Genomic DNA, 25,403 nt, shown 5'->3' on the forward strand with positions numbered 1-25,403 from the left:
CTGGAAAGAGTATACCCTATGAGTATTGCTTTGTAAGTACCTATAGAAAAGTAAAGAAAAAAAAGTATCTCTAAATACATACCAGATAATACCCACAGCAGATGGAAATTCATTAAACATTATCACATACTATGAGTACCAAAATAGAAATGTTACATAGAGGAAAAAATATTCATATGTAATCCAATTTGCTTAAGCCTTGATTTTGGATGTTGGAAAATATGCACTTCCAGATTTTCAGGACACCCACAAGATTGTTTCCAGAATGCACCTGAGAATGTTATTGGTATGTTGGTAGGAGTAGTAAGAAATTTGAGGAGAAAGGGTAAAAAGCTGTGACGCGAAATAAATGCCATTTGCTTACAACACACCTTTGTTTGACCCTGCTAAAATTCAATTCAGCAAAATAAATACAAAGGTGTTTGAAGTCTAAGAAACTCCCTGGGCTGAGGTCCCCAGTTGAGGGTAGAAGCTGTACCACCTCCCACAGCCCCAGAATGCCACTGCCATTGGTCGGGGTCTAATACCACTGGCTCTGCATTCTGAGTAGCTCCATCCCATTTGAGAGATTGGAAGCTAAAGGTAAGTTTTGGTGCTTCTCTCTTAGAACAGTTAATTGGAATTTTAACGCTGGAAATATTTTTATAGTATTTGTTTTATTTTATCGTGCATAATACTAATTCAAAGGCTGCAGATTGAGGAGAATATTTATTTTCCCTGGATATGTCTTAGTTCCTTCCTGTGAGAGGAGTGCATAATCTTCATCAAAATATTTGATCTTAGAGCTACTGCAGATGCCAATATCATTACAGCCTGTTCCAATATATTACACATAAGGGAAGTACAGAGACATGTAAACTCTGCAAGTGAGTGTAGATACTATAGTCATAGGTAAATAATTTCTTTCATAGAGATCATCATTATATTTGCTGGTTTTGTCTATATATGTACAAAATTAAATATCTATTAAGCCCTATACCCTTTAAAAACCCTTTATTTATAGGCAATGTGAAATGAAAACATTTTTGAAAAATTAATATTTTTTTATTTAGGAATTGTTTATTCAGAAGAAAAATTACACCAGATATTTTATTTATTACATTTTGGGTTAATAGATAACATCTTTTATAGCTGAATCATTTGGGATAAATGACAAGCAAAAGAAAAGCAAGACCAAAACCAGTCCTGTCAAAAATAGGCAGCAGGAAATATAAAGACAGAAGACAATATACTTCAGTTTATTTCAGAAACTTGTTGCATTCTTATTTCATTTCATTTCATTTCATTTTTTTTGTAATATTGGAAGCTAATACTGAAAGGTGCAATTTAACTAAGTCTTCTCAAAGACAAGCCCAAGTGACTCTAGCTTCCCCCAGCAGCAGCTGAAAAGTCTTTTTGAATAAAGCAAACGAGGGAAAAATGAACGCCTTGTGTTGCTGACCATCCCCAGAGGAATTTCATATCCTCATGCCTAAACTAGCTTCATAAAGACCTCTTTTCATGAACCTAACATTCAGCTTGTTGCTCAGCACACACATTCAAAAAAAGGTCTTGTACATTTCTTATACTTAATCTGTTTTAAGTAGCTACAGGTTAAAAATGAAATAGGTAAGTGTGTGTATTATGGCATCACATCAGGAGCACGATTTATTAGATTTATGCACTGTTCATTATCATTGCCTGTGCTTTTGGTGAAATTAGTGGGACCTGTAGCTAAATCAAGGTGTAAGCAAAGAGTGCTGAATAGAGACTTGTGTCAGGCATCTTAGATGATAATATTGAATACACTGCATACAAGGAATAGGGAATGCATAAACACTAATATTCAAGCCTAGCATGAATTTTCTACTATTTTACTAAAATATGGAACCTTTAAGTGGATGATAATTCGATTTTACAATTCTATTCTCCAAGGAGAACAGGTGACTGTACTATGCTGCTATTTCTCACTACTTTAAAAATGGTGTTAATTGAATAATGAAGGAATGCAGAGTACTGTCACTTACAGGGCTATGGAGAACACAGATTACTTTTTATTTTGCTCTCCAGACCTTTGCAGAAGTGATGGTCCAAATATGCCACACCATTCAACAAATTAAAATTATATTCTGGCAAAACAGCTACTGGGTGAAATGTGTTTTGATTATGCTCATCCAGAGACAATCAAGAAAGAGGTCCTAATGTTTTCTAATTTTTTTTTTTTTTTTATGGTGGAGGAGAAAGACAAAATTACATTTCAAAAGATTATTAATTGTGATAGACACAAATAATATACTAATCTAACTGTTGGCTAGTTTCTCAGAAGTTCTTTTCTAATGGTGCGGTGGAAATAGGTGAAGTTAGATGAAAAGAGAAAAACAAAATATATATCTTCCTTTCACCTTTTTAGGTACTTTCTCATTGAAGTCAGTTTATTTTTATGCCAATAAAACTCTATAGGTCTTTCCTAAATTATCTAAATATTAGAATGGCCAAAGTAGTTTGCATAAATTTTCAGATCCAGGGACACTTCATGGAGCAAACCAGAATAAACCATAGATTCATCATGAATAACTATGAGTTATCCACCAGAAATATTGTTGCATAAATATAAGTACTGTATTTTTGAGACTAAATTTTCATACATTCCTTGCAAATACCACATTACCCATATTTTGTCCATTTTCTTCTCTTTCAGAAAAGAAAGCAGAATGCAGCCCTTTGTAAATATTTTTCTGGGATTTTTTATCTTCGAGTCTGTTGGAGCTGCGCCTATCACTGATACCATAATTTATGATTCTGAGTTCTATGATACACCACTTGGAGAGCTGCCTCACTCATTTGTCTATGATGAAAACGAGCAATCTGACCAATTAGAGGTAATCGGAATTTCATGTATTCTATTTTTCCAAAGTGCACAAATGCAGTGGCTGCTGATGAGTTTTTGTTGGCCATGAAAACATTTATCAGGCCAATCTGCTCATGTGTTTGCTCTTGCCTTTGGTTGATCAACAGTTTTCTGTGCTAATCACAGAATCACAGAATAGTAGGGGTTGGAAGGGATCTCTGGAGATCATCTAGTCCAGCCCCCAAGCCAAAGCAGGTTCACCTAGAGCAAGTTGGACAGGATCATGTCCAGGCGGACGCTGTAGTTCATTCACATTTTCCCTAATCTAAAAATATGGCCAAAATATTTCCTGATTTATTTTTTTTTTTTGTGGTAATCTTTGAGAGCAGGTGAATGCTGCTGTGCTTCCCTCAGGCCTCCTTCCATTGCCACAAATTCTGTTGAAGATTGTCCTTGGAATCTTTCTGTCCGAATGAGGCACAGAGGCAGCTGAGATAGGACATCCAGCATTCCCTGTTAAATGAGGTTGTAAAATGCTGTAATGAGTTTATTTCTTATAGCAATAGATATGTTCAATACAAGTATTTCAGGCTATAAATGCTAGTGGTTTCTATTTCTGTTAGGAAAGTGGGCAGAAGGAAGTAAAAAAGAAAGGTAAAGCACTTTAATTGAAAAATGGGAAAGTAAGATTACTGAAGAAAAACTGTTGAAATTGTGTTATAGGATGAGATAGTGAGATGTGTTGCCTGTACAAGCATGGGAGTCAATTTGTTGACTTAAATACCTCCTTCCCCTCCTACATTCCTGTATTTCTCTACATTACCAAAAAGGTACATTAATTTTACTCTCACTCTTCTGCTTGGACATGGGCACAACTTCCCTGAAGGTCATATATGCACTGTATGATTCAGTGTTAAGTGTGATAAAAGTTGGGTGAAAAGTATAACATTTAAATAATAATACGGGGTTTTTGCTATTACATATAATATTTTAGAAATTTTTCATGTAACAGTACATAATTCATGAAAATATGTTCTGTTGAGTGATTCATGATTGCAGCAGGAGGGACAGGAACTAGTCTTTCATCAAGGTGAGATCATAATTGGATAGTAGCCTTGAAATCAAAGGACATAGACAATTTAAGAATAAATATATCCCAAACCTGGAGAACTGAAGAGATAAAAATAATCTCAAAGTTTGTACTAAGTCAGAGCCTTACAGTTTGGAGGCAATAAATTTTGTCCTCTACGGAGGACTGAGAAGAACTTTGCTCTAAAGAAATTACTTTGCCTCTGGCTTGCTTCCTTGTGCCATGCAGAATCAAAGATCTTTACAAACCCACATGCTTGAGCTTTCTTCCTTGATAGTCACCCCCACTTTAAGTCACTGGATACTTGTGCTCTGTCTATTTCACATTGACTAATAAATCACCGTTCCTGTCTTTCTTTGCTTTAAAAAATGAAGTCTTTATCAGTCCTACAGAAATTTCCCTTCCTTTCCAGAAATGAGAGAGGCTATTTTGTATGTGCTTCACCACAGAGATTTTCTCATTCAAACAATACATTTCTTAGTAATGCATTGAATGATAGGTGGGACTCCCCTGTGCTGTGCCTTCTCTGTGAGGTCCAATGGCACTGAAGCATGGGGTGGCCTCTTTGCAAGTTTCTGGGTGAAGGACAGAGACAAGGCAAGGCTCCTATGGTTCTTTCCCAGCTGAAAGGAAATTCAGGAAGATAAATATTGCACCCAACAGGAAAAGACACAACAGGTCCTATCACAAGTTGTTTTCTTTCGGGAAGCATAGAACAGGCAGAGTCCAAAAAGTCTTTTCATTTTGACTTGTAAACTGCTTTTCCAGAGCAGAATTTTCTCCCATTACTGAGTTCTTCAGACAGCCTTCTTAAAATTCATCAAGTGAAGGTCATCAGTCACAGCCGTTCAAAGGAATGTTACTTTGCATATGGATGGACCTCCCTGTGAGAACATTTTTTTTTCCTAGATGTTTAGCCAAAACCTTTTTTTGCTTACATTCCTCTTACGGTGTACCACCCAAAAGAAACCCAAGCATTTACAATTCCCCTAAACCCAGGAGAGCTCAGTGGTCAGTGCTGTACAAATCAAGCAGCTTTTATAGACGTGCATGTCAATCTTGCAAGTTATCATTTAGATACTGAATATTATTGACTTCACTCAAGTTTTAAACAGAATACATTTGAATTCTTGATTGTGGTTTTGACTTTCCTCCCTAAATTCTGTTATCGTAAAGAAGTGAACTACATGAGGGGCTCTATGTGTAAAACCCAGTATTTATGCAAGGTTACAGGTTAGTTTTTATTATGCATAGCTTAAATGATGAGCAATACCACAGACACCCAGATAAACAGCAGGACTTCATTAGATCTAGCCTGTGTACAGTAACTCTTTAGGGCCTGGTTTAAAACCTGCATTTTCTTTTAGGAAAGTCTGAATCCTGTCTTTAGCCTTCTGAAATAGTGGAGAAAAAAATGAAATAACATTTTCTGTCGTTGTCGTTTTCAGTTTAAGATTTTAAAATTCAGTTATGTGCAAATATAAACCATTCTGTTTAACACATTTTTAGACTTATTGGAGAAATGCAAACTTTTCCAATGTTGTGCATCCATCTAATTTTCAGAAGATCCAGGAGACTGACTGGTTCTAGGGCTTCATATGTGTTTAGTGTGTTGCCCCTGGGAATTAGGCAACTGTGTGTCTTAAGGAATTGATGTAAAGCACCTATGTCGGTATGTCCTTTGTAGAATGTTACCCATTGGGTGCTGTAATCACTTATTCAATGTGTAACCATAAAAATGAGAAAAAACCTAGAGGTAATTAGGGAAGGATTCCACCCACTCATCCTATCTGGCTCTCCTTTCTCTTAGCTTTTATTGCTGAGCATGATGCCATATGGTATGGAATATCTCTTTGGTCATTTGGGGTCACTTGTCCTAGCTATGTCCCCTCCCAAGCTCTTGCCTGCCCCTACCCTACCAGCCTTGGGGTGGGGAAGGGGGTTGGAGAGACAGCCTTGATGCTGTGTGAGCACTGCTCAGCAGTAGCCAAAACAGTGTTTTTTTGATCAACACCGTTTGAGCTACAAATACAAAGTACAGCACTACAAGGGCAGCTATGGGGGAAGTTAACTCCACCCCAGACATACCCAATGAAGCTATCTTCCTCCAATAACGTTAGATGGACCCTAGGCACCTGTTTCAGGCTTAGCACCACGGTTTCAGCTTAATAAAGTTAAACAAGAGGGACCGAATCCAAGTTCATGACTTCTTTTCTACTTCTCGTACTCTGGACGGATTTTTCCTTGTGGAGTATGTATGCCAAAAATGAAGTGTATGTGTGTACACACACACACACTTCATTGGCTTGCAAATAATTTCCTGAGAGCATTTTATCTAGATAATGGATGTTGATATTTTTCCACTTGAAATCTGTCTTTTTTTTTTTCATAGATTTTAGACTAACTTTAAGGTTTGGAAAATTTACTTAACAATGGAAATCAGAGGTTATCTAGCATTGTCTGCTAACAGCAGCAGATCTGTTTCATTTCTTGCATTCTCATAATGTATTCAATATGTGTACATGGAAAACATTTTTTAATTCAAAGTTTTTGCATGGGGAAAATAACTGTAGCTGTGAATTACTTGGGAGAACTGTACTGAATCCTCAATCAAAGCTATGCATTGTCATTCGTTAGACGGGTCAAATCTGGGCTATAAAATCTGTGACTTCCAAGTTCCCAGGTTGTGAGACATGGAAGACCTAGCTAAAGCTTTGCATCCAAAGGCAAATTGTTACTGAAAAAAAACTTAAGTAATATATGACTCAGAAATAAAATATGTACAGAGACTTTAGGGAGAACAGTATCAACTCTTTCACAGATAATGGTAAAAAAAAGGCAATGTAAAAGGAAAACTTATTACCAATGCAGAAATCCCAAGGCTTTTCAGGAAAGAGTCTGCAAAGGAATGCTACTCTAAGGTAGTGTACAAGCTTTGTGTTGGAGTTATCTTCTGAAACTGACAGTTACAACAGTATAAACATGAGCTGCTGTATCACCCTTTTTCTTCACAGTAAGTTTCATTATTATTTTCAATGAATATTTATATCACGATAGGGTTCAGAAGCTCCAGTCAAGACTGGGTCTTCATTGTCCCAGCTGCTCTGCAAACATGTACAAAGATGGACTTCCTTCTTTGAAATGGATACAATCAAACCAGGCTGTCAAAGGCATTCTTGTGTAAGCTCCTTGCTGGTAAAACTGAAGGCTCAGAGTTTCCCTCTTTGAAATTAAAACTTTATTTGGATAGTGTGTGAGAAAAACAAATTGTGGAGAGAGATTTCTAAGTACATCAGCTACTGATGTCTAATAAAGTCATATTGCAAACTTTTGATTACAGTGCCTGTTAAACATAACCAGCCCATTTTCCTTCAGGTAGGAAAAGCTATGTTAGAAAAACAAGAAGTAAAAATATAGGAGCATCAGGAAAATATTTTCATCAATAAGATAGGCGATCAGTCAGGCTGAGAAGTAAGGGAGCTATCCTAGCAGCGAAACAAGGGAATTGAATACAGGTTGGTCCAGGTCTGTGTACACAGAAGAGGTAAACTGGAAAGTATGATCCACAACATAATCAGAAACAAGCACTGTAAAAGCCTAATACTTAGATACTGCACTAGCTTGTTGGATTTGAATCAAACTGAAAATAGGATATACAGGTGCCTGCACAAAGCTCAGAACTTGAGTCATACACACACATTCAGTTATCCATCCGTATGTGCACATACACACAAAGCTTCTCTGCTACTGTCATAACACACATGAAGATGGATCTTACTTATACAAGAACTGCCTCTTGCCATTCTGCAGTGCTGTGAGAGGTTTACATTGCTGTTTCTATCTTTGTGGCAGGTATCTGATCAAATAAGGCACTTCAAGGTGGATATGCAATGACTTTTCAGAACATATACACTTTTAAAAAACTTATGAATTGATACAAGTAATGTATAGGTCAGATAACGACATAGTTGATAAGAGAATTAAATTTGCCATTAGAAGCTTTATCCCCAAATAGGAAATTTTCTACTTCTTCAGAAAAGCTTTGACTGCAGCTCTTCACTTGGCTGTTCATAACTGATTCCATATGCTTCTCTACAGATGTCTTCATGGAAGGTAAACATTTCTGTGGATTAAAAAGTAGTCATGAAATACCTGAGTGATGTTTCAACTATTTTGTCATATAGCAAAAGCAAATACCACAAGATGAAAAGGAAGGATTTGAAATAGCATGTTAGTCCCTAAGTTCTAGTACAACAATCCAAGAGCTTGTCTCACCCATTTAGATAGCTGAAATGTTATAAAGACTACATGTACTGGCTATGACATTCTGAAGCACGTAAAACTGATACTGGGCGTGCCACTAGTTACCACTACCTGAGCTGAACAGAGTAGCTACCTCCTTCATCTTGCCTCAGACTGGGTGAGACTCTCTGAGTAGTTGTCCTGGTCTGCAAACACCTAAATTGGCTCATTGCTTAAGACTGACTGTCACATTGTTTGAAATTCCTGTGAGAGAGGTGACAGCTGAAAGTCCACAATAAGATTACATAGACCTTTTACAGTAGACGTTTGCTACCTCAATTTCCCTGGTCACTTAACTTTTTTTTTTTCCCCCAAGACTTACAGTTTTGTGGCTACTTCTTTCTAGAAGTAACATGCATCATCCCTACAGATGTGGGGTATGAAACAAGGATAAAGATACTTTAGAAACTTATCTCAAATTCCTGAATTGTACCCATACATATGTACTTTTTCTGAACACTATCAAGTTAAATAACATGTGCATTTCTATCCCATTTAAAAATCATTTAAGATTAGAATCATTCTACAGCCAATCAAAACATAATCCAGAATGTGGTTTGGCACAGAACCCAGAGGGGGGGAGTGTTGTGGTTCTGTTCTGTCTGCTCTGAGTCATTTCTGCCCTTGTTCATGTTTACTGTTTATTTAATGCATGGGACTTTAACAATCCTTTGAAAAAGCTCCCAGGTCTCACTTCTTTTCATATTAGGCCGCATAACCATGTGTCCTTTGGCTTATTCTCCTTCTCCTGCCATAAGTTTTGCATCTTTGGATGTATTCTGGCTTTCTTTCAGCATCTTATCCAAACCTTCCTCTGGACCCCACTTGATGATTAAGATGTCTTCCAGAACAAAGGTTATTGGGGTGTCAGCCTCCTCAAGCTAGCAACTTATGTCTCAGCTCTGTTGCTTCTTGTATGGATGGAGAATCAGCCCCTTTGCTTTCATCTGAACCGAAATGGAGTAAAACAGTTGTGTAAATTTAGCAGATGGGTTCTTTGAATTACTTAGATGCAGGAATGTCTCATTCCTGACACCAATAGCCTTAAGTGTGAGACAGGTCAATAAATTCTTTGGAACATGCACAACTGTAAAGACCTAATGAAATTTCTGCCTAAATCCTTAGCTGCACATGTATCAGGCACCTGAATTAGCTAAGTAAAACTTTTCTGAATTTCTTTCCCTAGATTCCTCAGTGCAACCTAATATCTTGTTAGATGCTTAAAGACTTGGTGGACCATCCACCATTGTCACCCTAGCTGTTCTTTTTAATGATTTGTACCATTTTTTTGTTTTGTTTAAAGAAAAAAAAAAGTATAGAAGTGGTACTGCAGTAATTGTATATATTTCATAGCTCTACAATCCCTACTGTAACATCACAGATACCTTTTGGGATTGAAAATTTACTTTGAATGTTATTTTTCAAAGGTGGTTTTGGCTCTGGCTTTCTTTACAGGAGATCTAAGCTTGAATCAGCTTCCAATTTCTGCTTTTCAGATTCCACTCCTGAATTAGCTCTTATTAATAGAAGGGGAAATAGTAGCTGTGGATAAAACGACTGCAGCTATTGATCCTGTACATAGAGTTCACACCACAAGTTGAAGAAAAAGTAGGAAGTAAAAAAGATTAATATACAGAAAAAAAATGTTCTCTTATTATTATTCCTTTTTTGATATTGGTGTTCCTTATTTTAGAGTTGTGCCTATTGTTATGATGCAGAATGTCCGTCCCAGTGGCAGGAAATGCATCACACCCATGTCCCTGTCCTCAATACTTTCTTCTGTGTACTATATTCATGTCCTGGAATTCTCAATAAATGATTGTTAACTGATCTTACACTGGCAAAACATTTCTATATAGCATAACAGTCCACACTGTGAAGGCACACCTAAACTATTAGAAACTTCTCTAGTTCTGGAGATACAGCAGCTTGTGAGCGCTACACCTGTATCACTGCAGGCTACACGCATGTACTGGATTGGATGAAATCAAATGAAATGTCTTTGCATTATAAGCTGTAGAAATGAGAGGAAGATCAGATCTGATGTCAGACTTAGGCCATGATGTCTGGTAAAAGATATGGTTGCCTCTATATGGCCTCCTTTACAGCCAAAGGAAGATGGACAGGCACCTCAGAAAGTTGATTCATAACATAGATGTGCTGAACCAGCCTCAGGAAGTGATTCTTCTTCCACTGTCTGCACCAGTAGTGTGAGGAGACTAAGCTACTAAACAAGACCTTTAAATTCAATATCTGAAGTTAAATGAAGGGAATCCAATCCTTGCTGTTCACGTTTCTAACACTGTTTGGCTGTAGTTCGGATTCAAAGCAATCACAGTGCATTTAGGAAAAGCCAGGCTGGTGAACTGGGCCAAAGCACGTTCAGCTCCAGCAGTGCCCAGTCTTCCTGGACTGCGTGAGGAAATATGCTTGAGACCCTGAACCCTCCCTTACAGTGAGCTCTGGAAGTCCAACTGAGGCAGCTCCTTACCACAGGTCTGAGGGTTGACAAAGTCTCTGGTAGATACTCTGGTCATCTGAGCGATCTCCAGCTTTGTCTGTCTGTGTACGTCTACTTTGTGGCTTGGATCAGCAGGAGCTCCTGTGGAAATCTTCGTTAAATAGCTGGGACTAGTTTTCAGTCCTTTTGTGCTTTATAATAGTGCAAAGGCAAAAGCTCTGTTCTGATTTCTAAAACTGGCATATTTCTCTTTGAAATTTTATGTCTTGCAAAACTTCAGCCTGTTCCAGAGAAAACCATCTGCTGTAGGCTAACTAAGATATTACATGGCCCTCAAAACAGAATGTTAGAAATAAATACTGTAATTTCAAATGCAGTGCTGGTATGAGACTTTGACTTGATTTGTAATCATGGAAATCCAGATTAGCTCAATTTATATGGAGTTTCTTCATTCTCAGAAAACAGAATTAGTAAGTAAAGTCCCTGTATCAATGCTGTGCAGCTAAAATCAGACATGACATAGATACACTTACTTTTGAGACAAGAAACTTTAGGATATTCTGTGGTCAAGGTGCTAAAAAGACTACTTCTCTTTCTAAGACTAATTATAAGAACCTCAGAGTCTACCTATATTTTCCAAGGCAGAAGCCACAGACATTAATTTATAGAGAACTGGGTTATGATTCTAAAGCTCTGTAACTTAAATATTAAGGTTGGTCTAACCCAGCAGAAACAACAAAATAACTTTAAAAAAGAAAAATTAGAAGGCTTAAAGGGTTAAAAGAATGGCCTGCATTGAAAATGAAGGACACTGTACCCGACTGCACCACTTCCAGAACACAGTTCCCAGCAGCAAAACTGAGGAATGTGTTGTTTACACCAAAATCAAATGTCCTGCACACTGATAACGTTGCAGCACAGACGACTTCTCAGTGAAGACCCTTCATCCTACCACCACCGGACAGGAAAAAAGGTTGTAGTATACAATATATACCATTCCTTTCCATGTAAGACGTCATGAAATCACATCCCCAGTGAGGAAAAGAAGGCAATGGGCAGCAACCTGGTGTAAGATTCATGGATACTGAAACATCCAAGACTCCGAGGAAAAAGACTGCCCTATAACAAACAGTGATTCTTAAAGGAAATAAAAACTTGTCCAAAGGTCAGTTTTCAACGCTTGTCAAGAATAACGCCAGAGGCACTAAAAGGACTCAGTAGTTTCTGTCCCTTGTCTTCTGTGTTGAACACAAGTGATCCTGGCCAGACCACTTGGGTACACACATTTAGGGAGTATGTGGGAGTATGTGGGTGCAAACATGGAAGTGACTAAAACCTGAGAGAATGAGTGTGAGTAGGTAAAATCAGTTTACTTACAAATTTTGAAGACAAATATCACCTTCCCCAAGATCTCCATGAGTTTTATTACACTAATTTTTCCACGCAACTTATTTATGTAGCTCTTTAAAAGAAAATGCCAGTTTATTTGAGCTGCAGAATTTGCAAGTAGATCTTGTGTTAGCATGCAGCGGCTCACAGATCTATTTATCTTTGAGATAGAACAATAGGAGAAAAGAAGACCTTAAATGCAAAATTAAAGAAGAAGCAAGTATGAACCACTTTTGGAAAGGAAAACAAACCAAAAACCTCTACCATAATTAGACATATTCTTGTAAGCCTTTGATAGTTTCAGAACAGCTGTGGGGGAAACTAGGTCTTTTTGATGGGTCAGTGTGTGGTACAACAGTCCCTTCAAGTTTATAATGTCTCTTTTTAAGTTCTGAACTTTTGTTTGTGTTTTAAAGTATATTTTTTGCAGTAAAAGGAGCACTGAAACAGGACACACTTCAAATTCTTCTGTGGATTTAAATTTATTACATGTAATATATCAACTTTGATTCTAAAAGATGTAGACATAAAACAATAGACAAAACATCTGCCACTGGAATTACACCACTTCAGAAGTGAAATGTGGCAACTGATGACTTCCAGCCTTGCTGTTTATCTCTTCAAATCTATTTATTTTCTGTATTTTATTACTTTGCATCGATTATGTGGGTTCATAATCCTCATGTAGGTTGCTCTTACCTACATTTCTATACTCTTCCACCCCTACTGACTCCCAGCCCACAGACACTCTTTCATCCTACTTTATTTTCAGAGCTCAGCATCCTGAGCCTTTTCTAATCTTAAAAGCCTCTTCATTTGTCTCACTTGCTTTTCAGCCAGTGGTGAGAGATACGTATCTAAAGAGCCCATCCTAAAAGAAGCACCTGTGGTCAGTGGCTGGAGTTGCTTTTCAGAGAATTTGTCTCATTCTCTGCTGACTGTGAAAGAACATAGCATAGAGCAGATGCCTAGCTTATGGATGACTAAAGTTACGAGCTGACTTTTACCAATTGTATTTTATCGATGATTGATACGTTCAGGTTTCTGTGGTCTTGACTTTTGTAACTTCTCAGTCTGAAAGTGCTTCTTAATTGGCCATTCACATTAAGCAGTTTCATTTGTAAATGTAGTCCCATTGGATAAGTATAGGACGGGGAAAAATAGATACTCCATGCAATCTTAGGAAAAATATTATTCTGCTTACAGCACGTTCTGTGGCTAATATTCTGCACTGGTATTCTCTAAATCTCTTGATTGATTCCAAAGACAGAGTAGGGTAACTATTAACCACATAGTTAGGTGGTTGAAGGTAGGTGGTGTGATTCTCTTTCAGTGTTTTCTGGCTTGGAAGGCTGATTATGATTTGAAGACTTGCAACTATTGGCAAAGAGAAACATGCTTTACTGTATTTCTCTACAATATTATTCCTGCTTTGTGATTTTTCATAAAGAATATTAGAGTAGCAAAGGAAATACAACCCCACTCCCACTCCCAAACCCCCCCAAAACCCTATGGAGAATAATACCATTAAGTGATATAGAATCATTTCTGGTTCAATTTTTTAGTAAAGTGCATGTTGCCAAAGCCAAACAAACATCTGGAAGACAAAGGTCCGTTCTGTGCAGTATATAGTCCAAGTAACATCTTTGTCTTGTTACAATCTTGCGTGATTTATCAAATATGTAAAAGATAGAAAGCTGCATGGATTATTTGACTGATAATGGGAAGCAGACTTTTACCTTTAAGTTACTGGTTCAAGTCCAACCTGTGTACTGCAAGCAAATACTGCTCATGCTCAGGGCCTGATACGTAATACACATGTATCAGTGAACTCCTACTCTGTTACCAGTGTAAAAATGGCAACAGCATTAAATTCGCAGTAATAACTGCTATTTTTTTATCACAGTCACAACTGAATAGATAATGCTAACTAACTGCTTGGAACAGTTTCTCTAGAACCCAGATTTATCACTTTGGCAAGGAAACTAAGGGGAGGCTTTCAACTGCATATCTCCAAATCTAGATAACATCCTGTAATAAAAGTGAGATAACAGTCTAGGAGCAGAATTACTAGAAATTGATTCCTCTGCTTTGGTATCCAACAGCTACAGTCATTAATCAACTAAGAACACCTGAGAAGGCATAAAGCAAATCACAGACCCCAAGCTAGTAAGTTCCATAAAGTATGCCCTCAAATATTCAGATAAGTGGCAGTCAGCATAGAAGACCCAAATCCCATGACAAGTGAAAGGAACGTTTTCTTAGATCTGAAGCCTGTTTACAAACTGTATCTTGAAAAAGCTTTTCTCCAGAATAATATTTTCAGCAGAACTGCCACAAAAGATGCATACAAAGCCATTAATAGGTCTCAAAACCTCTGGATTTTGTTCCAAAGTTCAGGACAGAGACTCTTATCTGATTTCCACAAAACTGGTGAAGAATTAAACCGCATGTGCAAGCACTTTAGTGCAGTACTACCCTAGGTCAATAAAAGGCTGGAATGCATCTCTCCCTCTAGGCTTCCTCCATTCGGAGAACATCTGTCCCATTTCCTTTGTTCCCAAAGTCTTCTTTTGATTTGTCCCCAAGTCCATTCCTGGTTAAGCTGTCTTACTGTCAGTGCTGCAGATGGGAACATCATGTATTTGTCTGCACAAAGCAACAAGGTACATCCTCACTGTTACTTACACCAACAGGTTACTCAGTCACAGTTCAGCTGAAGTTCATTTTGCTCACTTGGGCACCATGCGTGTTGCAAAGTTGTGATCCTACTAACTGTATCAGGGCAGTTTTATCCATAAACCCTACTTAGTAATAGTATCTATGGCTTATTGGAATGCAACTAAAGAATATACAGAGAACCTGAACGGTGTTTAGTTGAAATCTCAGTCTGTGAGGTTCAGAGTTTTTCCTGGTTTCTCATTGCTTCCATATTCTCTGTCTTCAGTGAAACTAATTGATGCAAAATATTTGACCTTACAACCACTATATAACTTCAACCAAATTATTTCTGTGCAAAAGGTAGATTTTAGATGTTTATTTAGATGTTCTCAGGCAGTCCAGGATCATAATGTTTAATACTGCTAGTAACGATATATGGCTACACTGCAAGATCTAGAGTGTCTATTATGAAGTGTAAAGTGTTTTCTTCAAAAATTGTGGTAAATATATATACATATATGAATGTATATAGATATTTCACATAAATATATTTAAAATCTATCCTGCCTAGGAATAATAAGACAAAAATAACACTACTTGCTGAATATTACATAGCTAAGCTGAGAGATTTGAATAGGGATCAGAATATAGCAAAAGCTTTGCTCATGCTTGGGACCCAGATCTTGGGTCCCAAGGGCGTTAGTCCCTTTAGCTTGTATAGTCTACATAGAAAGCCTAATTTAAAAAATCCTAACCACCTGTCCAGTCTGGGTGCCATCTGTCTTTTACAACTAGAATTTATGAGCACTAGTGTGAGTGATTTCAACATTCGGTTCTCCATGGTGACAGCAAAGCCAGCAGTAGATGGTGGCTTGTCTCAAAAAATGAAAGGTTTGATCAGGTGAAAAACTCAGGATTCAATAGTTTTATGGTGGTCTTGTGCTAGAAGTGGAGGAAAATCTTTACTAAAGCATAATTTTAAGTTTCTGTGCCTTCGCACTTGGGATAAAGATACTGTCACAAAATTCCTACTTTTGATCATGCCTTAGATACAAGCTAAGGAGTGTTGACTGCAGCACAGGGGTGCAGCACCCACAGAGGTGGATGTATTGCCTAACTTTTAAGCAGTACCTCAGATCTGCAACTCATTGTCAGGGATTTTAATCTTGATTAAGAAAAATCCTATAAAATTTAGCAGTTCCTTTCATGAAACTCAAAATCCTATTTTTTATTCTCAACTTAATTAGTGAAACCAGTGAATTTTATTGTGTTAACTTTAATTCTAAAGATGTATTCAGTTGATTTTGCTATATGAGAACTTCAGGATAAAAATGAAGTTGTAGCAATTTTCTTGCATCATATCATCCCTCATAAAAAGAGTATTGCAGATTTGCCAGACTTGTTGCAGAAGGGCCTACATTTGGAAAGAGGCAGAGTGCTTTACTCTCATCACCCAGACACTGACAGTCCACTCTAGTTGTGTGTCCTTTGCAAGTCACTTTATCACTGTATCTTGGTTTCCCCATGTGTGATAACGTTGTTTGTCTGCCCCGGGGTCCCATAATTTTTAAAGTATGTTAGCATTCTTAAAACAGAGCCTGAGCAGCTCCTTTGGATTTGGATTTATGCTGGTACAATTTAAAACTTTATGTTCAAATGACTTTCATCTTTTTGATGCTTCACAACGAGTTTTCATTTGTCGCACAGAATATATCAATTTTTATCACAAATCTAATTTAATTTTAAATAAATATGGAAAAAGCATTTTGTTAGTATATGTTCTTGCTAATAAAGTATATGCAGTGTGCATGCATCTGTGCATACAAAAAAAACGTTTAAAACACTGAGATAAAAGCGAATGAGCATGTTGAAGTTTCATGAATTCTTTACACACCATAGGAATTCATTGTAGCTGCCAGATAAAACACAGCTCAAGCACTAAACCTCAGAACATATATGACCTCTAGTGGGAGAATCTGAATAACTGGAAGAGAAACAGCTGCCAGTGGAAGTAAACAGTAATATTTCTTGTTTCCTCTTGATTTTCCCTAGACAGGGATTGGGACAGCACTACCTTCTATAATTCAAGAGAGTTACTCTTCTGCACCATTGACAGAAGAACCTGATGAGGAAGCATCAACTCCAAAATTAATTGATGGATCTTCAGCACAGGGGTCTGGAGTTCTTGGACCCCAAACTCAAGACGGTTAGTAGGAAAGAGCAATGAGTTTCACGTGTGTAGCTTTGCTTTGAGTGAGCCCATTTTGCTTGCTTATGAACATCTGCCTCTCTTACTGAAGAGGAGGTATACATTTCTGTACCCCTCTTACTGTAGGGATGCTCTAAAGTCACATAGGTGACTAGTCAAAACGTTTCCACACAACTTCACTAAGAAAATGACAGTGCATCAATGAAGATTTTTTCAAATAATATTCTATTAACACGTAAACGCTTACAACTTAAAAATTTGCTAATTGTTGGCAAATGCTACCAGTACTTTTTAATTGACTTAGATTTCAGTATCATTACCATCTTTATTTTATAATGATTTGTTACATGATTTTTATAAATGTGTTCATACAAAACATAAATAAAATGTTGAACAATTTTTGACCACGAAAACTGAAAACTATGAAACTTAAGGAAAGGGAACTATTTAGAAATTTTTGGTGAAGCTGATTTTCTGTTCTTCTGACAAGCTATAGTAAAGTAAGAACTTTCTACATCTCACAGGGGAATTAAAGTTCGAAAACACAATCTTCCCCTCTCCCACACAAACTTTGTGATGTTAATAATTGGCATTTGTTAGAAGCTACTCTAAACTCTTGCAGTGGAAGATTACTAGAGTTATACGCTGCTGTGATGGTTCTTTGTGTTGTGTGGTTAGCAACAGACAACAACAGGAAAAGCTTACTTTTTACTATGCTTAACACTATAACTGAGTGCCGTAGAAGACACATGAAATAGAGGGGGTGAAGAGTTCATGCTTCCAAAATTGTGTGTTCAGTGAAGACAAATTAATCATTCCTAGTCTTGTTTTTGTACATATTACTAGTGAGCCCTGACCAGGCAAAAAAAAATACACTGATGTCAAAACAAATAAAAATGGAAATGAGAATTTCCCAGGAGAGCTCTGAAAAAACCCACACAATTTCCTTCAATTTTCAAAGCTGCAGGATGTTACAAAACATTTCATGTAAATATTACATATTATGAATTCTGTATCTGTCAACATTTTTGAGCACTGAATGCAAATCAACCAGTGCATCAACTAAAGATATGCATGGGAGGCTCAAGGCTGTAATATATCAAATCAGATTTTTTTGTGTCTTTATTTTGTTTCAGCAACTTATTTTCCTGTCAGATGTTGCTGTTCTTGGCTTGGTAGTGGATAAAAGACTACAAGGCTGAGGAACATCAAGCCAAATTCATTTCTGTTGTTGATATCTTTTTGAACCTTCCCATAGCTCTATCATTTTTCAGACTACACCAGCCATAGGTGACAAATACCACTCCTCCAAGATCAAAAATAGCGCAGAAGGGGAAACTCTTTTCATATGCTATGTTGCAATATTTGGAAAAAAAATGTCAGACGTCCTAAACTTTACATTCATTTAGGCCTAGATTTGCTGGAATGGTTCATGGTGTCACAACTTATTTTTTCCCTGTGTCAGGCTTGCTCCCTGTAGCTCATTTAAACTGTCCTGAGGGGGAATTTAGGGAAAGTATAAAAAGAGTTTCATCTCTCCCAAAATGTTATTCCTGGATGTCCAAGTAGAGATTCTCAAACAAAAGAGTACTCCAGTCACTGATTCTTTATCTTGCCTGAAAAGATGCCACATATATAGCCCACCTTCAGTTAGTTACTGCTGCTTGTTGGTAACTGATACAGATTAAGAAGGCAAATCTTCCATGTAACCACAACTGATCTGGAGAAAAAAACTCCTTTGCAAGAAAAACATTCTCATGCTCGTTAATTATGCTACTATTTTATAAAGTAACCAGAACAAACAATCAACCATCTGCTACAAGGAGGAAGAAAACATGCAACAGGGAAGTATTTCTATGGGATTAAAAGATGAGAAACAGATATACTGATTTATACCCATGATCAAAGAAAAGATGTATCAAAAATTCAACACACATAGCAACTAACAACTTTTCCTACTGAAATTACATTCAGACAAACCAGTCAGTGTCACAATTGTCACCAAATTTGAACAGTATCATCAAAATAAACTCTCAATTCATGGGATTCACGCCCTTTTATGACTGAGATGAAATGGCTTTATTTTCATATTCATGAATTTCTGGTGGTAACCAAATGTTGTGTTAACATGGTGTCCAAGTTATCGTAACTGAGTGATAGAGAAATTTTTAATGATTCTGAATTTCTGAATCAGAAAAGGTAATTAAACAACATGCAAAGGAAATTGAGGTTCTTCTCCATATCTCTGTAGGAAAATATTAATCTCCTTACAAATTATTCAGAAGTACTATTTACAGAACCAAACTTGGGCAATCATAACAAGTTTCAATCATTAGCTGTTCTGTCTCCATCTAGATGGAACTGCACACTTGCCGGCTTAGGGGAAAACTGATCTTTGGTTAGCTGCTGTCACCTAATATGCTATTGTTATAGTCTGAGAAACGCTATATCAAAGCAAGTTAAATGACCTTCTAACAGGCATATGGAGAAAAAAAACCTATTTTTAAGCAGAATGTAATCACTTTGTTGTTGCAATTATATGCTGTGGTGATCAAAACAGAACGGGAATGAATTTTATCATTGACAAAATCTTGTCATTATGTGCTTAGGTGAGCATTTCATTGTAGTAATTTACACCGATCTTTGCAATTTTTTTTTGTAACAAACTGTTTTCTTTTAAATTCTTTGATAGGCCTTCCCACCTGCCTTTTGTGTACATGTCTAGGGACCACAGTCTACTGTGATGATCATGAGCTTGATGCTGTTCCACCGTTGCCTGAGAAAACAATGTATTTCTACTCACGCTACAACAGAATCAGGAAGATCAACAGAAATGACTTTGCTAACTTAAGTATGGCTAGAAGTGTTGTTGCAATTGCTATAATTTCTATTTCTGGCTCATATTCATCTAAGACATAGTGATTCACTTTATGTAATATTTGATGATGGTTGGAATATACACATAAATGCACATATGGAAAAGTGGTTTGCTACTTTTGAATGTAATGTAGGTTCTATGTCAAATTTTCAAATTTTGGAATTATTAGAAATAACAACTTTCATCTATCTTTTTGCTGTTACTTGTAATCAGCTTTGGAAAGGTAGAAAAAAACCCAAGCTTCATGGAACATTTCTAGCGTATTAGAAAGTACTGTCTTCCTAAAAATAAAAAGTTCTCAGGTAGACATACTTTCAAATATTTGCAAAGTATATGTGTGAAAGGAATTTTACCTTTAAATTTTACCTTTAAAATATATGTTAATTGGTTTATTCCAGAATTATCTAGTAAAATCTTCAGTAAATGAATACTGCTAATCCAAAGCCATTTGTGGCCTAAATCTGGCCAAAATTGGTGGTTTAGGTAGCTTATGTTTTCACATTTCCTACTTGAGATTCTTAAAGATACCTGATTTTTCAGGAAGTATTAAGCCTACTCCATTTAGGGATAGGGACTGCCATACACTCACCAGCCTGAATATCAAACCACATTCTTTGGGTTTTGTTTTAGACCTAACTTTGTTTAAATAACGCTTATTGATTTCATGAGGAAAAATGTGGAATCAGTGCCAAAACGGTTACTACCATAATTCAGAGGAATACAAAGATCCTTTTATGAAAGAAAAATATAAGGGTTCGGCTTGCTCAAACCAAGATGAAGATTGGGAAGGAATACAATTGGTGTAGAAAAGAACCCAGGGGGAATAAATACTAAGAGAGAAAATTTATTTAGGCCAAAATATACTGCTAGCATAAGAATAAAATAATAGAATAAAATAAAATAACCATGAAAAACATTCTGGGTAGAAAATAGAAGTAAGCTAGAGAATAATACGCTTAAAATTAATGCATATTAATGCACTGATATTTAGACATTGTTCTCTTTTGCCAAAAATAAGATTAAATTTATTTTTTTGACTGGAAAAAGTATTTCAATCTATTTTAGAAAAAAGTCAATATATCAAATTTCTTACATATATGAAAATGTTGAATATAAAGAAACATGTGGAACAAGGTGGTAGAGAATATGTTTATTTCCCTTTAAATGTTATTTTTCCAAAAGATAACCATTTAAAATAATATTCACAGAACATGCAGATATTTTAAAACTATTAACTTTAAAATCTTTCACTGAAAGATGTATGAAGAATCACACAGGTGATTCTAGACAGGATGAGAACGAGATGTTGGTCCCCTTCCTTAGAACTGTTCAAATATGGATTATTGCATTATATACAGAGAGTGAGTGCTGTCACATAGTAGGGTCAGGAATGGATCCGATTCAAGACATTTCACCTGTAATGTAAATAACCCATTCGCCTTTTTCTTTTTTAAAATTTTCTGGAAATACATTCTTACATGCTTTTTGCCTCTTATTTCTGTGCCAGACAACTTAAAGACGATTGATTTGACTGCAAACTTTATATCAGAGATCCATGAAGATGCCTTCCGGAGATTGCCCCAACTTGAGGAGCTGGTGCTCCGGGACAATAGGATAAGACAACTCCCTGAGTTACCATCTACCTTAACATTCATTGATGTTAGTAAGAACAGACTTGGTCGCAAAGGAATACGTAATGAGGCATTTAAAGTAAGTGTGGGTTTGATGGGAAAATCTTTTCTTCCTCTCTCCAAAGGATGTGGTCGGAAGATTAAGATTATAGGCACCGTGACTAAGCTGGCTGCTGGTTAATCTATAAAGATGGAGCAAGATGTATGAGCACTATCAGCTGGACACGGGACCCCTTTTTATTCTTCTTTACAAAGATCCACACAGGACATGTGATGGCATACTATGTTTGTATCTATGAACCAGCTACCCACGTGACTAGCAAGACTCCAGAAAGCTGCTTGATGTTCCCTTACAAGTAGGCAGGAGGGAAGGGCAAAGCTAGGGATGCTGCTGCTTCAAACTTACTCTGCCATGTGTCTTGTTATAGTATGCATTAAATGTATATATGTTCTTTCCACGTTGAAAAGCAGAGAAATTGGAACCTCTGAGCGATCGCCCTTCCTCAAGAATTTTGGTGGATAGAAGCAGCCATGTACTGCTCCTAATTGCATGTGAAATCTGAATTCATTCATCTCTGAATTCCTCCCTTGGAAGACAGGTTCTTAGTGATGTAACCAACTGCAGTTGCTGAATCAGATATTTTCTCCTAGCGCAACATAAGGCAGGTGTTGGGAATAGAAATGATGGGCAAAAATCAGTCCCCCAAATTGAGACTCTGGCCGAGAACGCTTTCCTTCTGCACTCACCTGATTTTAGCCACGAGGAGTCTCAGCCTTTATCTTCCATATTTGCCCTGATATCTCAGAGTTCTGTCAGTAGAAATTAAATTAGGACACTGCACTCAAAGAAGTAGTTAGGTACCATGGTAACTTTTGTGTGTAAAAAGGGGGCAAGATAAGAGTATTCTACTGAGCCTTATTGACCTCGCCAAATTCATATCTTACTGTTGTTATAACTACTGGATGAAGCTGCTTATTCCACTAAATCAAGGGAGAAAATGATTTAGCTTTTCAAATGGAATGGGAAATTTATTTTTAGCTCAGGCATTTCTTATGCAGTTGTAATTTGCTTCAACACCAATACACTTCTGCAAAATTGAGTAAGCTTTTCACAAAAGCAAGAAAACAGACAGAATAGGAAGCCTTTATGCATAATGACTGGGAGAGGCAGTATTTTCATGTTAGAACAACATGAAATTACATCTCTAATTATTAAGTCTTGAGACATTTCAAATAAATTATTTCCTTCATTTTAATCCAAACACCTAATCTTTAATAGCAACACTTCTCAGCCTGTGCAAATGACAGTTCATGACTGTCTTTGAATTTCTGCTTTTTTCAACCATATCATGCTGACACAAAATGCATTAGTATCCAGCAGTGCTCATTGCAGTGATAAATTTCAAACTTGCTAGAGATTTTCAAGAATGTCTGTCATTTTCCCCTGACTTTCTCCTTCATCCTCTAGGGTCTGCATGAACTGCAGCATCTTTATATCACTGACAATAACTTGGACCACATTCCATTGCCACTCCCTGAAAGCCTCCAATCTCTTCATCTTCAGGTAGGCTACAAAAATAACGGCTCTATATATCGTGTTCAAATAGTAAGTAAAACTGGAAAGGATAACTATTGACTTGTTTTGTTTCTTCTGTTTATCCAAAAATGTACTTACATGACTAAACAAACTATTTGAAACATACAATTAACTAGTGAATGCAGTATTTGAAAGAAGTAAAATTTAGCTCAGCTAAGCTTTAATTATTAGAACTTGTAATACAGTATTTTTCAAACATAAAATTCTAGATTTATTGTTAGTACAGGTTAAAGTTAGATTCACAGCTATCAAGAGCACCAGCAGTCCAAGAGACTTCAAAGACAGAAATCCCTCACACTGCTCATACAAATCTTCTAACAGGAATACTTTTAGATACTCATAGAAAGTTGCTTTATATATTGGTTGTATCTATACCCAGTGCATTTCATTCCCTTAATAAAGGTAATTTCCAGTTGCTAACATTTTTTCAGCCAAACATTTCCATTTGACTATGTTGGAACATTCCACCCATCATCTTTCTGTAATCCTTTATTTTTCATATTTGCTTTTACCTAAACTTTTGTTTCTGAATCCTTCCTTTTAACCTTTCCTATGTCTGCTTCTTTCCCTTTATCTCCTCTTGTACCAATGCCCAGTTTTGATTGTCAGAAGATGTTTATTTATTAGATAATACAGAAAAAAAACTTTGAATAAATAAACTGGTGTAACATACATAATTTGACATCTATCAATAAATAAATCTATAGAAACACTCTGCTTACTATTTTTTTTCACTTGCCCATGCCTGTAAGTTAATATTCAGTGCTATGTGCTACAGACAAAAGCTAGTGAGCTGGGCACAAATTTCTGACTATCAAAGGAATGGAAAAGGGATGAATTTTCAGACAGTCCTCATTTTAGGAGATGACCTTTTTAGGCTTAATTTTCATACAATATTGTATTCTAGCAGTTCATTGTTGAAAACAGTTCACTTCAAGAACAAAAGCTCAATGAAGATAAGGTATATAAGAGGAATTTAAATCAAAGGAATAAAACCTAAAGCATTCAATTTTCCCTGTATATATTCAATGTGGGCTAAACTAATGTGAGAGGGCCTGCGGGAAAGAAATTTGTCACAGATCAAATTGCAGATTTGTGTCTTTGCAGGTTGAGGCGTATCAAACTGTCAGCATGATAATTATGGTTCTGTGATTTTTGGACCAGCCTGCGCTGGTTCCAATTTGCATTGATAAGGCTCTTGAATATGATCCCTCAAATGAAAATGCTCTATTCTTCCATCAGGCCCCTCCTGCAAAGCCTGTCTCTGCTACATGGTGTGAGTTACTCAGTTCTGAAGTTTTGCACTGGTCAAGAAATTTTCCTACTTCTTGTGAGATTTCTTTATTGATGACTTGTAGCGACAATTGGGTCTCCTGGGTGCAAACAAGTGTCTTTCTAGGCACTGAAAATACATCCATAAATTGTTCTTCAAAGAGTAAAAAATTGCTTTCAGGCAACTATTCTGATAGTTTGTTTTTATTTTTTAGAACAACAACATTCAAGAGATGCACGAAGACACTTTCTGCAAAATGAAAGATTTTACTTATGTCCGTAGGGCTCTTGAAGACATCAGACTGGATGGTAATCCCATCAATCTGAGCAGAACACCTTATGCATATATGTGTTTACCCCGTTTGCCAGTTGGTAACCTCATGTAAGCTTTGACAGAAGCCAATACTGTCATATGCTATAAGAATCTTTAAAGACAAATTATTAACTCACTGCTACACTACGTAAGATGCGTTTTTTCAAATCTCATTTATTTGGTAAATGTTTCTATTAATAATGAAGTTAATTGCTGAGAATATGAAATGCTAAAAGACAACTCTATTATCCACTCAACTGTAAGTTGTATAATAATATCAAGAAAAATATTTTCCCACAAAAACTGTACTGAAGGCAATAAAAGATCAATGTAAATGCATTGATCTGAATTATACAGCTCTAATGTATGAATTCTAAAGTAAAGTAATTTTATTTGTCAAAATATAACTATAACATAGTAAATAAAGAAATAAAATATGTGTACACAATTGAATCTTTAACTCCTTTTCATTTAATTAATTTTTTTTTCTCAGAGACACATCCATTTTTCTACTTCTTTCCTTAAACATCCTTTCATTTTGGAAAAGTACTAGCAGTATTCCAAAACACGTGTTTTCTTTAGCAAACAGAATCTTTCCTTGAATGAATAATGAAATATAGAGATTAAACTTGTATCAAATTACCTCCCAAAAAGTACACAAATTATTTATTTATACTTTTGCAGTAATAATTGGTCTTTGTAATGCTGATGAGGCCCAAAGCTGTCTTCTGTATCTTTGATAAACTTGCCTGCCAGATTACACAGCAAATAAA

The 25,403-nt window shown here is 36.5% G+C and overlaps 1 protein-coding gene across 1 annotated transcript; it reads left to right on the forward strand.

Annotated features, from left to right (window-relative positions):
* The first annotated feature begins 529 nt into the window (after positions 1-529).
* EPYC (epiphycan) lies at positions 530-24,727 on the forward strand. Its single transcript, XM_009882605.1, has 7 exons — positions 530-586; positions 2,683-2,858; positions 16,783-16,936; positions 19,632-19,790; positions 21,325-21,527; positions 22,917-23,012; positions 24,533-24,727. Exons 2-7 carry the CDS (start codon positions 2,691-2,693, stop codon positions 24,701-24,703), a joined length of 951 nt encoding a protein of 316 aa, XP_009880907.1. The 5' UTR covers positions 530-586; positions 2,683-2,690; the 3' UTR covers positions 24,704-24,727.
* The last annotated feature ends 676 nt before the right edge of the window (positions 24,728-25,403 follow it).

Source organism: Charadrius vociferus, unplaced genomic scaffold, assembly GCF_000708025.1.
Source record: "Charadrius vociferus isolate BGI_N301 unplaced genomic scaffold, ASM70802v2 scaffold72, whole genome shotgun sequence".
Classification (NCBI taxonomy): Eukaryota; Metazoa; Chordata; class Aves; order Charadriiformes; family Charadriidae; genus Charadrius; species Charadrius vociferus.